This window comes from Poecilia latipinna, unplaced genomic scaffold (genome assembly GCF_001443285.1).
Source record: "Poecilia latipinna isolate Pla-1442-1.1 unplaced genomic scaffold, P_latipinna-1.0 Scaffold1251, whole genome shotgun sequence".
NCBI lineage: Eukaryota > Metazoa > Chordata > Actinopteri > Cyprinodontiformes > Poeciliidae > Poecilia > Poecilia latipinna.
In genome coordinates, this window is record NW_015113867.1 from 66,440 (window position 1) to 78,968 (window position 12,529).

At 39.1% G+C, this 12,529-nt stretch overlaps 2 protein-coding genes across 2 annotated transcripts in view; one reads left to right on the forward strand and one right to left on the reverse strand.

The window, feature by feature from the left end:
• The window catches only part of LOC106960990 (1-phosphatidylinositol 4,5-bisphosphate phosphodiesterase delta-3-A-like), a 46,131-nt gene extending 40,891 nt beyond the window's left edge, over positions 1-5,240 (forward strand). The window contains exons 12-15 of the mRNA XM_015054424.1: positions 1,584-1,762; positions 2,116-2,251; positions 2,324-2,473; positions 3,268-5,240. Of these exons, the coding sequence (XP_014909910.1) occupies positions 1,584-1,762; positions 2,116-2,251; positions 2,324-2,473; positions 3,268-3,356 (554 nt within the window). The 3' untranslated portion in view covers positions 3,357-5,240. The remainder of the gene's footprint in view (positions 1-1,583; positions 1,763-2,115; positions 2,252-2,323; positions 2,474-3,267) is intronic.
• On the reverse strand, positions 4,489-12,178 carry LOC106960991 (muscarinic acetylcholine receptor M1-like). The gene is made up of 5 exons (XM_015054425.1): positions 12,107-12,178; positions 10,544-10,614; positions 10,251-10,405; positions 8,363-8,658; positions 4,489-8,007 (listed from the first exon to the last, which is right to left on the reverse strand). Exons 2-5 carry the CDS (start codon positions 10,596-10,598, stop codon positions 6,867-6,869), a joined length of 1,647 nt encoding a protein of 548 aa, XP_014909911.1. The 5' UTR covers positions 10,599-10,614; positions 12,107-12,178; the 3' UTR covers positions 4,489-6,866.
• Between the last annotated feature and the right edge of the window lie 351 nt (positions 12,179-12,529).

A 12,529-nucleotide genomic window follows, 5' to 3' on the forward strand; every position in this document is an offset into this window, starting at 1 on the left:
ATCAGTGTGTAATTGTTGTACTAAACTGTATATATGAAGCACATGTATTTTTATTCCATTTTAACTATGGTATTTTTTTTTTTATTAAAGATTTTTTTGGCTGTAGTGGCCTTTATTTGATAGTTAATTGACAGGAAAGTGGGTAATGAGAGAGGGGGGAAGACATGCAGCAAGGGCCACCAAGGCTGGGAATCGAACCTGCAACAGCTGCATCGAAGACTAGGGCCTCCATATGTGGGTTGTGCTTAACTCCTGCACCACCACAGCACGCCCCTAATTTTTAATTTTTGTTACCTATTTTTTTGTTTACATTTAGTATTTCTCTTCAATAGCTTCTAGGTCAAAATCAGTGTGAAATTGTTCTACCAGTCTGTTTTTATTCAATTTGACTGTTTTTATTTCCTGTCGATACACAGCTCTACATTACCATGTTGCCAGGTGACTCTGAACACCTCCAGTCACTGAACAGATGCTTAAAAGAGATAAATGTTCCAAAACTTTCTGCAGCTGAACAGAAACAAAACTGAAGTTATTATCTTTGGACCTAACGAGGAACAATCTAGAGTTATAGATCTAGAGTTGTAGATCTATAATTAATGATGGACTCTGACTTGAACCTTCAGAGCCATATAAAGACAGTCACAAAGTTGGCCTTCTATCACCTGAAGAACATCTCCAGGATTAGAGGACTGATGTCTCAGTGAGATCTAGAGAAACTCATCCATGCGTTTATCTTTAGTCGCATTAAATTACTGCTGTATAATGGTCCAGTGAAGACACTGCAACAGTGTCTTCACAGGTCTGTCTAACAAAGCCATCAAACAGCTGCAGCTGATCTAGAACGCTGCTGCTGCTGTTCTCACTAAAACCAGGAAGATAGTCCTCGCACGCACAAGTGACATCCCTTTCCTAATCCACGGGGTTCCACCTTTGCAGCTAGAACAGCTTAATCTCTTCTGGGAAGGCTGTTCACATGGTTTAGGAATATGTTTAAGGGTTATTTTGGACCATTCTTCCAGAAGCGCATTTGTGAGGTCACATACTGATAACTGATTGATTGATAACACTTGAACTCTATCAAGTGGTCCCCGAACTTGATAGAGTTCATAGATCCCAATGCGCTTCACACTATATTCAGTCATTCCACCCACCCATTCACACACTGATGGTAGTCCTCTGACCGTTATGCTGGACCGTTATGCAGCAGGCATGGCGGGGGAAGTGGCTTCCCAAGGACACAACAACAGTAACGGACAGAGTGGGGATTGACGTGCTAAATTTTCTGTCTCTCTCTCTCTTTCTCTCTCTCTCTCTCTCTCTGCCTCTCTCTCTCTTTCTCTCTCTCTGTCTCTCTCTCTCTTTCTCTGTCTCTCTTTCTCTCTCTCTTACTTTCTCTCCCACTTTTTCTTTCTCTCTCTCTGTGATGTAAAGAAATGCACCAGCCCATTGGAAAAATGCCTGGTAGTTCAGCCACACATTAATCTGATCTAGCAGAGTAATGAATGTGTTCCTCAATAAGCATGTTCTCTCACAGCTCACCCCCTAGTGGACAACTCTTGATACTGCTGCAATGTGTCCTCTAGTTGCTCTAAATTTCCAGACGTCCGGTGAGCCGATGGATCTAAATCAAGGCCGGTTTTTGCAGAATGGTCTTTGTGGATTTGTCCTAAAGCCCCCCTTCATGAGACAGCCCAGCGCCTCCTTCAACCCAGAGAATGTTGGAGGTGGTCCAGGCCACAGACCCCTGCTGCTCACTGTTCGGGTAAGGTGGAACATTATTATTTCATGAACATATGTAAAAATAGAACTGTAAGCTTTATTCTGCTGATGATCAGTTTATTTAAATGCAGCAGCTTTCTGTTCTGTACTTTATTTTTCTACTCAGATTTTCCATTTCGGATGCAGAACCTGACTAGATCATTTTTTTCTGTCCTCATTCATAAAGCTCTAGCACTTTCTTTTTACCATCATTGCAAATATTTATATTGGCTAGGACACTTGTAATTCAGAGGAGTTTTCTGATGTAATAAATATAAAATGATTTTAAAAGTAATGAAGTCTAGATGACCACTTCCATTCTTCATTTGTATCTTCTCTGTTGTTTTGGTGCTGAAGGTTATTTCAGCTCAGCAGCTACCTAAACCTGAGTGGGACAAACCCAGCTCCATAGTGGACCCTCAGGTGTGGGTGGAGATCCATGGAGTTCCCATTGACAACATTAAGAAGAAAACTCATCATGTGGACAACAATGGTACCAACAGTGAATGAGAGTGTCCAACTGCAGGAACACGCTACATGTTTGACTGACTATTGTTGGTTTTAGGCTTCAACCCACGCTGGGACTGTACGTTTAACTTCACCGTTCACGTACCTGACCTGGCTCTGGTCCGCTTCGTAGTGGAGGATCATGACTATACCTCTAGTAACGACTTCTTGGGGCAGTTTACACTACCTTTCACTAGTCTTCGCACAGGTGCGTGTGTATGTGTGCACATGTACAATATTTTGCCAAACCTATTTGCTCATCTGCCTTGACTCACAAGGTCACATCCCTTTCCATTAGGAAAAGGGATGTGACCATAGAGTTCAATATGACGTTTGTTCACCTATGCAGCTAGAACAACTTCATCTCTTCTGTGAAGGCTGTTCTCAAGGAGTGTGTTTAAGGGGATTTTTGACCATTCTTCCAGAAGCACATTTGTGAGGTCACATAGTGATGTTGGACGAGAAGGCCTGACTTCTCATCCATCAGAGTCTGATTCTCTCCGCTCTGATTCATCCCACAGGTGTTCTATAGGGTTGAGGTCAGGACTCTCTGCAGTCCAGTCAAGTTCATCAACACCATCCATGTCTTTATGGACCTTACTTTGTGCTCAGGTTCACAGTCATGTTGGAAGAGCTCCAAACTTTACCACTGCATACAACACTTTGTATTGCACTTGGTGATGTATGACATGGATGCAGCTGCTCCACCATGGAAACCCATGGAGGAGCACCCTGTCACAGTTACACACTGGAATTCAGAGCTTCTGAGAGGGAGCTATTCTTTCACAAATGTTTGTAAAACAGTCTGTATGCCAAGGTGCTTCATTTTATACACCTGTGGCCATGAAAGTGATTGGAACATCTGATTCTAATAATTTGGATGGGTGAGCAAATAATTTTGTCAATATAGTGTACTTTAAAATGGAGGCTTGAAGCATAGACATGCTAAGGGTTCCCAGGTTGTGAGCCTAACTGTATCTTGACTGTGTCTCTTGTCTGCAGGTTATCGCCATGTGCGCCTGCTGAAGCTGGATGGCTCCAGCCTCTCTCCTGCCTCTCTCTTCATCCATGTTAAGATCACTCCCGCTTAGTCATCAGCTGAACCTTCAGCTCAATCATAGGTCAAGCCATTAGCTGAACACAACCTCTTCACCCTATTGGAAGTGGGAGGCTTGATCAGTATTTGTGCCTGGATATGATTACAGGATCAGGATCCTGACTGTGTCTTGTGATTAACCCAGGTGGATCCTGTTTATGAGCATTTCTGTTGATTTCTTTTGACACTACGTTGGAAGGTTTTTGAGAAGCATGTGTTCAAATGAATGCCTGTAAAAATCACATTCACTGTGGTTGGTGGATACTTGAAGGCATATATATCTGGTATGATGTTTGTTTACACTGTTTTATTCCATGAGACAATGATCCAGTCTTGATGTTTTGAAATATGAAGTATTTTTATCTAATCTCAATAGGACTTGAAAATTGTTTACAGTGTTAATTTAATAACACTAAATTTTCTGGAGTAGATATTTATCTAAAACTATAAGTTGTCTTTTTTCTAATGGCTCTAGATTAGTTTTATTTGGCTGACAGAAATGGCTTGTTCAATTGTAAAGGACTTCTGATCTAAATGAACCTAGGATCAATATCAGGTTTTCTTCTTTCTAACCTTGTGTCCAATCATATTTCATTCACGCATTCTTGTCACTGATTAACTTGATTTATTTTGTTCAGGTTTGTTTGTTGCCTAAAATATTTTCATATATCCCTAAAGTGGTAATACTTTATTTTCAGTTAATCCTGTTTGATTTTCACATGAAATTCTTCTTGTAGAAATGTGCAGCATTCCACTTTATCCTAGTGAACTAGTTTTTTTTCTATCAGATATGTGTATTTTGTGCTTATTCGTGTTTTATATATAAGAAGTACTATGACTATATCTGTTCTTTAAGTCATGTGACTTAAAGAAGGTGGACAGAAGAAACATCGTTTGGTCTGCTGTAAATCTGCATGTGAATGTTTCAACAAACTTTCTATCTTATGAATCCTGTCCTTCATTGTCAATATTTTTGTTTGACCATTTCTGTGTTTGAATACACACAATGAAAGACATTCACACTGAGTTGATCAGATCTTTGCCCATTGTTTTTTTTTTGTTTTTATCAGATTTTTCCTTCAAGATCAAGACTTGCTATTCATGTTTGAGATTGGTGACATTAAGTATTTCTTTGTTGTTGTTTTTAAGAGCCTTTAAAATAGTTTAATTGACTACTTTCTCACTTGTTTTCAAGCAAAGACCTTACCGAGTTTTAGAGGAATAATTTATATTTTTGATTGTTTTAAACTTTGCAACTCTGACAGAACTCGTCAAGAGGAAAGGCTCCTACAGCACCACCCGTATGTCTTTTGGAACATTTTAGAAAACCAGTTTTTATCAGTATCTAGTTTTTTACCAGTAGAGTTCCAGAAATACATTTACCATTTCTATCAGAAGTTACTCTGTTGGACGAAGAAATCCTGTATTTTAGCACCAGCAAGGTTATACCTAAAATGATATTAGCTGAGTTTTAACAAACCATAACTGGATCAAGTGAATGGTGGTGCACACCTGAGCTGCTTATATCATTTTAGGGGGAAAATACAGACCTTAATACTCATCAAGGGGGCTGAAAACAGAAATGAGTGACAATACAGTCAAAATCTGAAGAAAAACAAATTAACCTTCTGAAAACCTAAAAACTTACTGAACTCTGTTTTAGCACATTACAAAAAATACTGACTCATTATAAGCAAAATATAGAACTACTTGGATCACTGTAAACAGGAACACTAATCTGTAAATGACAAAAGTAAGATGGAACTACAGCAATTAAAGTAATTTATTGTTGTGTGTAATATTTGATATCAGATCAGTTACTTTCTGTTCCTCTAGATGTTGGTCCTCAAAGATCAATAAATCATCCCTTATTGACTTATTGTGACTTTTATGCAGCTGTTTGTTTGGATGTCAGAATTTACACAGTTAATGTAGATAACAGATAAGCATGAGTACAAATAAAGCAAGATCATGAACCTAAGAAATCTTTAATCACAGCAAAGCTCTGATCTGATCACACACATTACAGCGTCTACAAGCAACTCATCTGGTGAAACATGAAACCAAAAACCACACCTTCTGAGCTGCTGGTTGGCAGCTTGTGAACATTGCCTTAATATGAAGCAGCATGAAACAAATCTGATGTCATTTCCTGTAACTGTAAGAAAATGTTTTCACTGTTAAAGTTATAACTTGACAAAATATTAAATTATTGCATTGCTTAATTAGGAATAACTGGTAAATAGCAAAAGTCAATAAGAAATGGTCCCATTATAAGTAACTGAGAAAAAACTGTATAATGACTTAATTTTTTTTAGAAGTTTAAAAAAATTTCAAATTGATTTTTAAATAAAGAAATTACTACATTTCAGTACAAGTGTGACTCTACTGATATTCACGATATCTTAGGGATGATAGATCCAGCACAGCTCTGTCACACACACTCAACTCACACATCATACACACCAACAGTCTGAAGTCCATGAATACTGAGGAAAACCTGATAACAGATGATGAAGCAGCTCTGGTTCTGTTTTCTAAAGCTCTCTGAGGTGCAGCCAGCTCTCTTCAGTCATTCTGCCCTGATTCACCTGGTGAGGATGCTCAGACCAGGATCCTCTTCTTTCAAATCTCATTCTCTTCATCAGTCCTCTGATATGTGATGTCATCTCCTGTAGGTCATTCTGTCCTAAATCATCTTGTTTAAGGTAAATTAGGAAAGGTTGTTACTTTTTAAAATCTTAAAAACAAACAAAAGGAATTTAAAATTAACTCTGATACACGGGCAGCCAGTGTTGAGAAGCCTGGACCAGGGTTAGGGTGTGTGCTCTTTGTCACAGGTTCCTGTTGAAAGACGGGCGGCAGCATTTTGCCCCAGCTGCAGACATGTGAGGACTGGCTGACTCCAGGTGGAGGGAATTACAGTAATCCAGTCGTGATGAAATGAAGGCATGGATTACTGTTTATTTGACAGAATAAATTTGATCTTTGCTATTTTCTGTAAATAATAAAAACTAGACTCTGGATTTTATATGATTACTGAGTGTAAAATCACTGTCCATCTTAAAACCTCCACAATATTGTCAAATATATAAATAATTTTTACTAAATCCTCTTAATATATTTATAAAAATGAAACAAAAACTATGAATACAACTGTAAGCAAGGTCTATCCTGTCAAGTTCAAATATAATTCACTAAATATATATTTAAAATGTATCATTTCCCACTGATATTTGAACACATATATTATTATTTATTTGCACTGCCTTCAAGAATTATTTTTAAAATGTTGTGCTTTCTTGTACAATGATAATAAAGGAATTGTGATTCTGATGCAGGGTTACAGTCAATACATCGAGCATATCCTTCCCAACACGATGTTGTAAAACCCATAAACTGAACAAGTTTAGGTAGTAAATAAAGAAACAGGTGAGTGTTTCTTTATGACGCACCTAAACTAAAGAAAATATCTTCACTTAATGGATCAATCTGGTATTACAATCTATCTAGGCTCCTTTCGGAAGCCAACAGCCTGCCTTTGATTAAAATTGGGCTTGTTCCTGTTTTGATTCCACTGGCATATTAATATATCCCTAAAGGTTGTCCGGAAGGTCTTGTTACACAGAGCGTAGCACATGGGGTTCACTGTGCTGTTAACATAACACAGCCAGTACCCCAGAGCCCACAGAGATTCTGGAATACAATCCTGACAGAAAGTGTTGACCAACACCATGATGTTGTACGGCAGCCATGTGGTTATGAATGCAAACAGAATAGCACTCAGAGTTCTTGCTGCTTTTTTTTCATTTGCTTTTTTTTCATTCTTGCGCTTATTGATCTCTATTTTTGCTTTTGTGGCAAAGCGTTTGGCAAGCACAGCATCTCTGGTTGCTTTAGCAACTGACTGATCAAGAGGAGATGAGGGAGTAAGTCCATCTGAGCCTTTCTGAACTTTGATGCTTTCATAATGTTGGCTGTTCTTGTTCACCTCTGAAGCAGCATCCATGTCACTGTTAACGCTGCTGCGCTCGGTCTCCTCTACTGTAATTGTTGTTGTGTTGCAGGATCTGTTGGATGCAGGAAAACGAGTCCAGAAGGCTGAGAACTGAAAACATAGCGTTCTACAGCACTTTTGGTTTTCCTCTCCTGGTGAGCTGGAATTATTGTTCCTGTTTCTCGCTGGAGAAGGCAAACAAATTTCACTCCTGCTGACACTCTGGGAGCTGATCTGGTGCAGCATGATTGATGACATCCTCTGGCTGCCAACTGTATCTTTTCCACTGCTGTTGTCCAGGTTCTGAGCCTGGCTTGGGTTGGTGCTTGACCCAGATCCCTTGAGACCTTGTATATCTTTAGCTCTCTTCTCTGTCTCCTGGTAGATCTTCCAAAACAAAATGGCCATGATACTCACTGGTAAGTAGAATGCAGCAATAGCAGTGCAGAAGGTAATTATGGGCTCGGACAAGAACTGGATGTAGCACTCATTTGGTTGGACCGTGCGCTCTCCCACAATGTACTGCCAGAACAGTATGGCTGGGGCCCAGAGAATGAAAGAGATGGACCAGGCTAATGCAATCATGGTCATGGCTCGCTTGGTTGTTCGTTTGGTCCGATAGGTCAAAGGTCTGGTCACAGAAAAATACCTGGGGAGACACAAAAAGTAATACAACAGAGACTGTAACTTGTTTGTTCTTTGCAGTGTGATCTAAACAAACCACAGAGTTCCAGTGGTGCTTTTTTGTCACAGGCAACTGGAGCGTTGCTGCCTCCACTGGTTATTTAGACATTTTTTTGTGTGTGCGTCTTTCTCTTTTGATTTTCTGAATTTTTATTGGTTTGTGAACGACAAGAGAATCTTGCCCAAAGCAGCAATAATGGCAGAACTGTCACATTATTCATATTTACATAGGAGTAAATATATTCAGTTTTCTTAAATGCAAAAGACAAAACCATACAGTCACTTAGAAGAAAATTGTAAATTAAAATACTTTCAACTACCTGTCAAAGCTGATGACGAGCAGGTTCATGACGGAGGCGTTACTGGCCACATAGTCTATTGCAAGCCACAAGTCACAAACCACTGGCCCAAGAGCCCACTGGCCCATGATGATGTAGGTAGTATAGAGATTCATTGACAAAGTGCCGATAGTCAGGTCAGCAAAGGCCAGACTGAGCAGGTAGTAGTTGTTAACCGTCTTCAGACTCTTATTTACCTTGAAGGACACTAAAACCAGGATGTTGCCAACAACAGTGATGAAAGAAAGGGATCCGGTGAGGAAGACGATGATGATGACCTGGGAATGAAGAGGAGATGTAACCAAATAAAGTAATAAGTAGTCAGATTTAGGTGCACTCCCGATGGCCCTGACTCCTGTAATTAGGAAGTGCTTTGAGAGACTAGGTCTCCAGCACATCACAGACCATAGGCTCCAACACTACGATCCTCACCAGTTCATATCATGCTAAGAGATCCACAGAGGATGCCACTCAGCAACTGGAGCAGCAGAGTTATGTCCAGATGCTTTTTGTTGACTACAGTTCAGCCTTCAACACAATAACCCCAGACAGACTCATCACTGAACCGGTCTTCCTCTCACATGTCTGTGGATAAAGGACTTCCTCACCAACCAACCCCAGACTGAGACTTGGCTCCCCTCAGGGTTGTGTGCTGTGCCCCCTCCTCTATTGCCTCCATGCCCAAGACGTCAGTCCAGTCCACAACAACAACTGCATCGTCAGGTTTGCTGATGACACCACAGTGGTCGGACTCATCTCACAGGGTGATGAGGCAGCCTACAGGAAATCCTGAAGCTGGCAGAGAGTTGTTGAGAGAACAACCTCACTCCAAGAAAACCAAGGAGGTCATCATGGATTTCAGGTAGCTGACCCAGCTCCTCTCTACATTAACAGCGAGTGTGGAGAGGATCCATACCTTCAGGTTTCCAGGGGTCCTCATCTCTGCACTTTACTGCAAACATTCACAGCAGTCATCAAGAAGACTGAGAAGTGGCTACACTTCCTCAGAGTCCTCAGGAAGTACAACTAAACTCCAAGCTGCTGTTGACCTTCTGTTGAGCCTGCTGACATACTGCATATGGAACAGCAGCTGTACAAACAAGGTGAGGCTGCAGAGTAACGTTGGCTGACCTTCCGTTGCCTCAGCAGAGTTGAGGTCATCACCAAGGAAAGCCCCCAGCCTGGCTTCAACCTGTTTGACCTGCTGCCCTCTGGGAGGCGCTACAGAGGCATCAAATCAAAAACAAACAGACTGAAAGCCAACTTCTTCCCAAAAGCAATTAACACCCTGAAGCTCACACACACTAATTACATAGAGTTATGTGTGTATATGCGCATCCATATATATGTGTATATATATAGTTGTAAATATGTATTTCTTTGTTTGCATTGTTTTTGGAGTTGACTTTAGTCTCATTGTACATGTGTACAGTTACAAACAATAAATTCTAATTAAAAACAAAATCCAGTTTTTTTCTATTTTGTTTTATAAAAAAAAGATAACAAAAGGAAAATCCCAGAGTTTCAGACAACTGTTAGCAGTGACAGTGTGTCTCACTGCCATCGTGTTTAACTGGAAACAAATCAAACCTTACATGTTTTCTGCAGATAAACATAAGAATTTTCTTTTGACTTTGTAGTTTCTCTGTAAGGGTCATTTATGTAAAAATAAGAAACTTCAATCAAAGTTATATTGGTATTATTTTTAAAGGAATGATGGAATTATTCCAAATTTGTAGATATCAATTTAAAATAATCTATTTTCATTTCATTTTATTGATCCCTTTACTAATGAGGAATAACACCATTATTATGAAAAATATGTTGAATAAAAGTGTCAAAAAACAGAGTTGAAAGTAAAGTTTTTAACCTGCCACACAGTGTGACCTCCCAGTGGATCAAATTCCTCTTCAGGCAGCTGGAAGGTCATGTTAATTGCTGACTCAGAATTGTTTCCTCCTTTTCTTGAAAAAATACTAATGTTATGCAAATTCCAGTACCTGGACCATTGCTGGAAAGAGTCACCTGAAAATGTAAAGTTATAAAACATTTTAATAGTATATCGTAATTCAATCTGCAGAGTAAATATGCACAAACTAAAAGTAATGTGCATTTCTACTAGTGACTCTTTGTTAGATTGAGGTGTAAATTGGTATCTCATACCAGAAGGGTTATCAGGGAAGAAGTGGGCTGGATCAGACCCAGAAGTCAGATTCATTGTGGTTAATGACCATCTGCAAAAACAAAAGCACAACAAAAGACAAAATTTAGTTTAAATGTTGACAGTTAAGGTTTGGACTGGATCTTAAATGTAACCTGTCAGTTTCATCATTGAAGGCAGCTGGTTCATCAGCTGGTAAAAAGAGAACATGCATGGAAACATATTGGTTGTCTTCTATGATCTGGGTGTTGGCATTTCAAAGCAGTTGTTGGGCTCATAGTCCCATAAAGCACAGAAACAGCAGAGGAAACCAAAATGTCACAGTTCTTGTTTTACTTTTGTCCAGCATGGCAAGATTTCAGGTATTTCTAATTGTTTTCTTGGAATTGATCCATGATTTTGATATATTTTCAAGGTTAAACAGGCTAGAAACATATTTAATATATACAGTAAGGTCATATGATTGAAGGAGCCTCAGATAGTAGATTTATGCATGAAAAGCTCAAACCTTTGGCAGCAACTAGAGCACGTAGGATACTGGAATAAAATATTTATATTTTTAGCAAGTAGTGACAGAACTATGCTGAATATTTGCAGAGAGCCTTGTTCAGGTGGCAGTGACTGCTGAAATAGAAAACAACTGGACTTCCTTTCTTGTTTCTTGGAAACATTTGAAGGAATCTTGAAGCATGGTATCAGCATCAGGACGAAAGGAAGGAAGGAAAACATTACCTTAGAGAGCCTTTTGTTAATTGATTTTAAATATGCTTATACTGATTATTCATCTAATTTGTCTCCAAGTGAACCTTTAAAGGTGAAACTAATTCAGATTTGGCCAGTGTTTAACCCAAAAGATTTTGGATCCAAGCAGGTAAAACATGCAGAATCTGATGACAAAGACAGCAAGAGAGCTACACAACATCAACAATATATTTCAGTTAGTTTTCTATCCTCGTGATCCAATGTTTTGCTGATTCTGGCATAGATTAGCATAGCCTGTAAAGAATACATGACATTACTAATACAGGCTGTACTAATTAAAGCCAAAATCATCACAGAGCCTCTCTTCAGTCAGTAACTTTAGGTGTATTAACAGTGCTAAAAAAGAGGAAACAAAATGGCTTTTTAATTATTACACTGGTCCACTGACAAAAAGGAGCACACCTTTAACTGCAGTCATATTCTCCAGTCATCTCTAATATAGGATGTATTAGAGATGACTAATAATAAATGAGTAAATTTTGTGTCATTTCCATGCATGGAACTTTATGAAATGTTAGTTTCAGTGACCAGCATGAACAAACCTGAAGTGATCCAAAAATGACATTTTTTCAGTGAAATGATGCATTTGATAAGAAACCTGGCAAATGTGTTAATTTACCAAAACCTCATTCATATACTGTGGACATGAAAATCAACACTTTAAGAGATAAATCATATTTTCTGTTTTCACTTTAAATGAAAATCATCTCAATCCATGTAAACTATATGAAATGTTTACCTTTATGAGGTTAAAAGAAAACACTTTAGTGCAAAGTTGAAAGTCTTTAAAAGTGCAATCTTACTTGCCAGTCAGCTGTAGCTCCAAGTGCTCAATGGAACATCCTGCAGAGAAGCTTTGCTCCACCAGAGCAGCATTCAGCTTTCAGACAGTCTATTGGCTGCATAGTGCAGGAACTCTGAGCTCCGCCTCTGACAAAAACTCTAATGTGTCTGCAGAGGAGCATCTCTGAGCCGCGCTGACACAAGATCACTGTAGCTAACAAAAGTTTAATAGAAAGGGTTAACGCCGTAAAGCACATAGCAAAAAGTATGTATACAGCTTGATTTTATATATTTATACACAGGGGTGAAAGTAGTTTTAAATTCTTGGGGGTACTATGACCAAAAAAAAAAATTTCCCTCAGCCCACTGGCTGCAATGTTGACACCCCAAGATGAGACCTAAATCCTGAACATCATGGCATGGAGTCATCCCAGTTTTCCATG

Bases quoted from the DNA above. Each gene is read 5' to 3' on its own strand.
- LOC106960991 (XM_015054425.1), bottom strand. From the start codon at position 10,598: ATGAATCTGACTTCTGGGTCTGATCCAGCCCACTTCTTCCCTGATAAC. The intron at 8,659-10,250 runs GTTAAAAACTTT...CTTCATTCCCAG, and splicing joins GAGGTCACACTGTGTGGCAG to GTCATCATCATCGTCTTCCT. The intron at 8,008-8,362 runs GTAGTTGAAAGT...GTGTCTCCCCAG, and splicing joins CTCGTCATCAGCTTTGACAG to GTATTTTTCTGTGACCAGAC.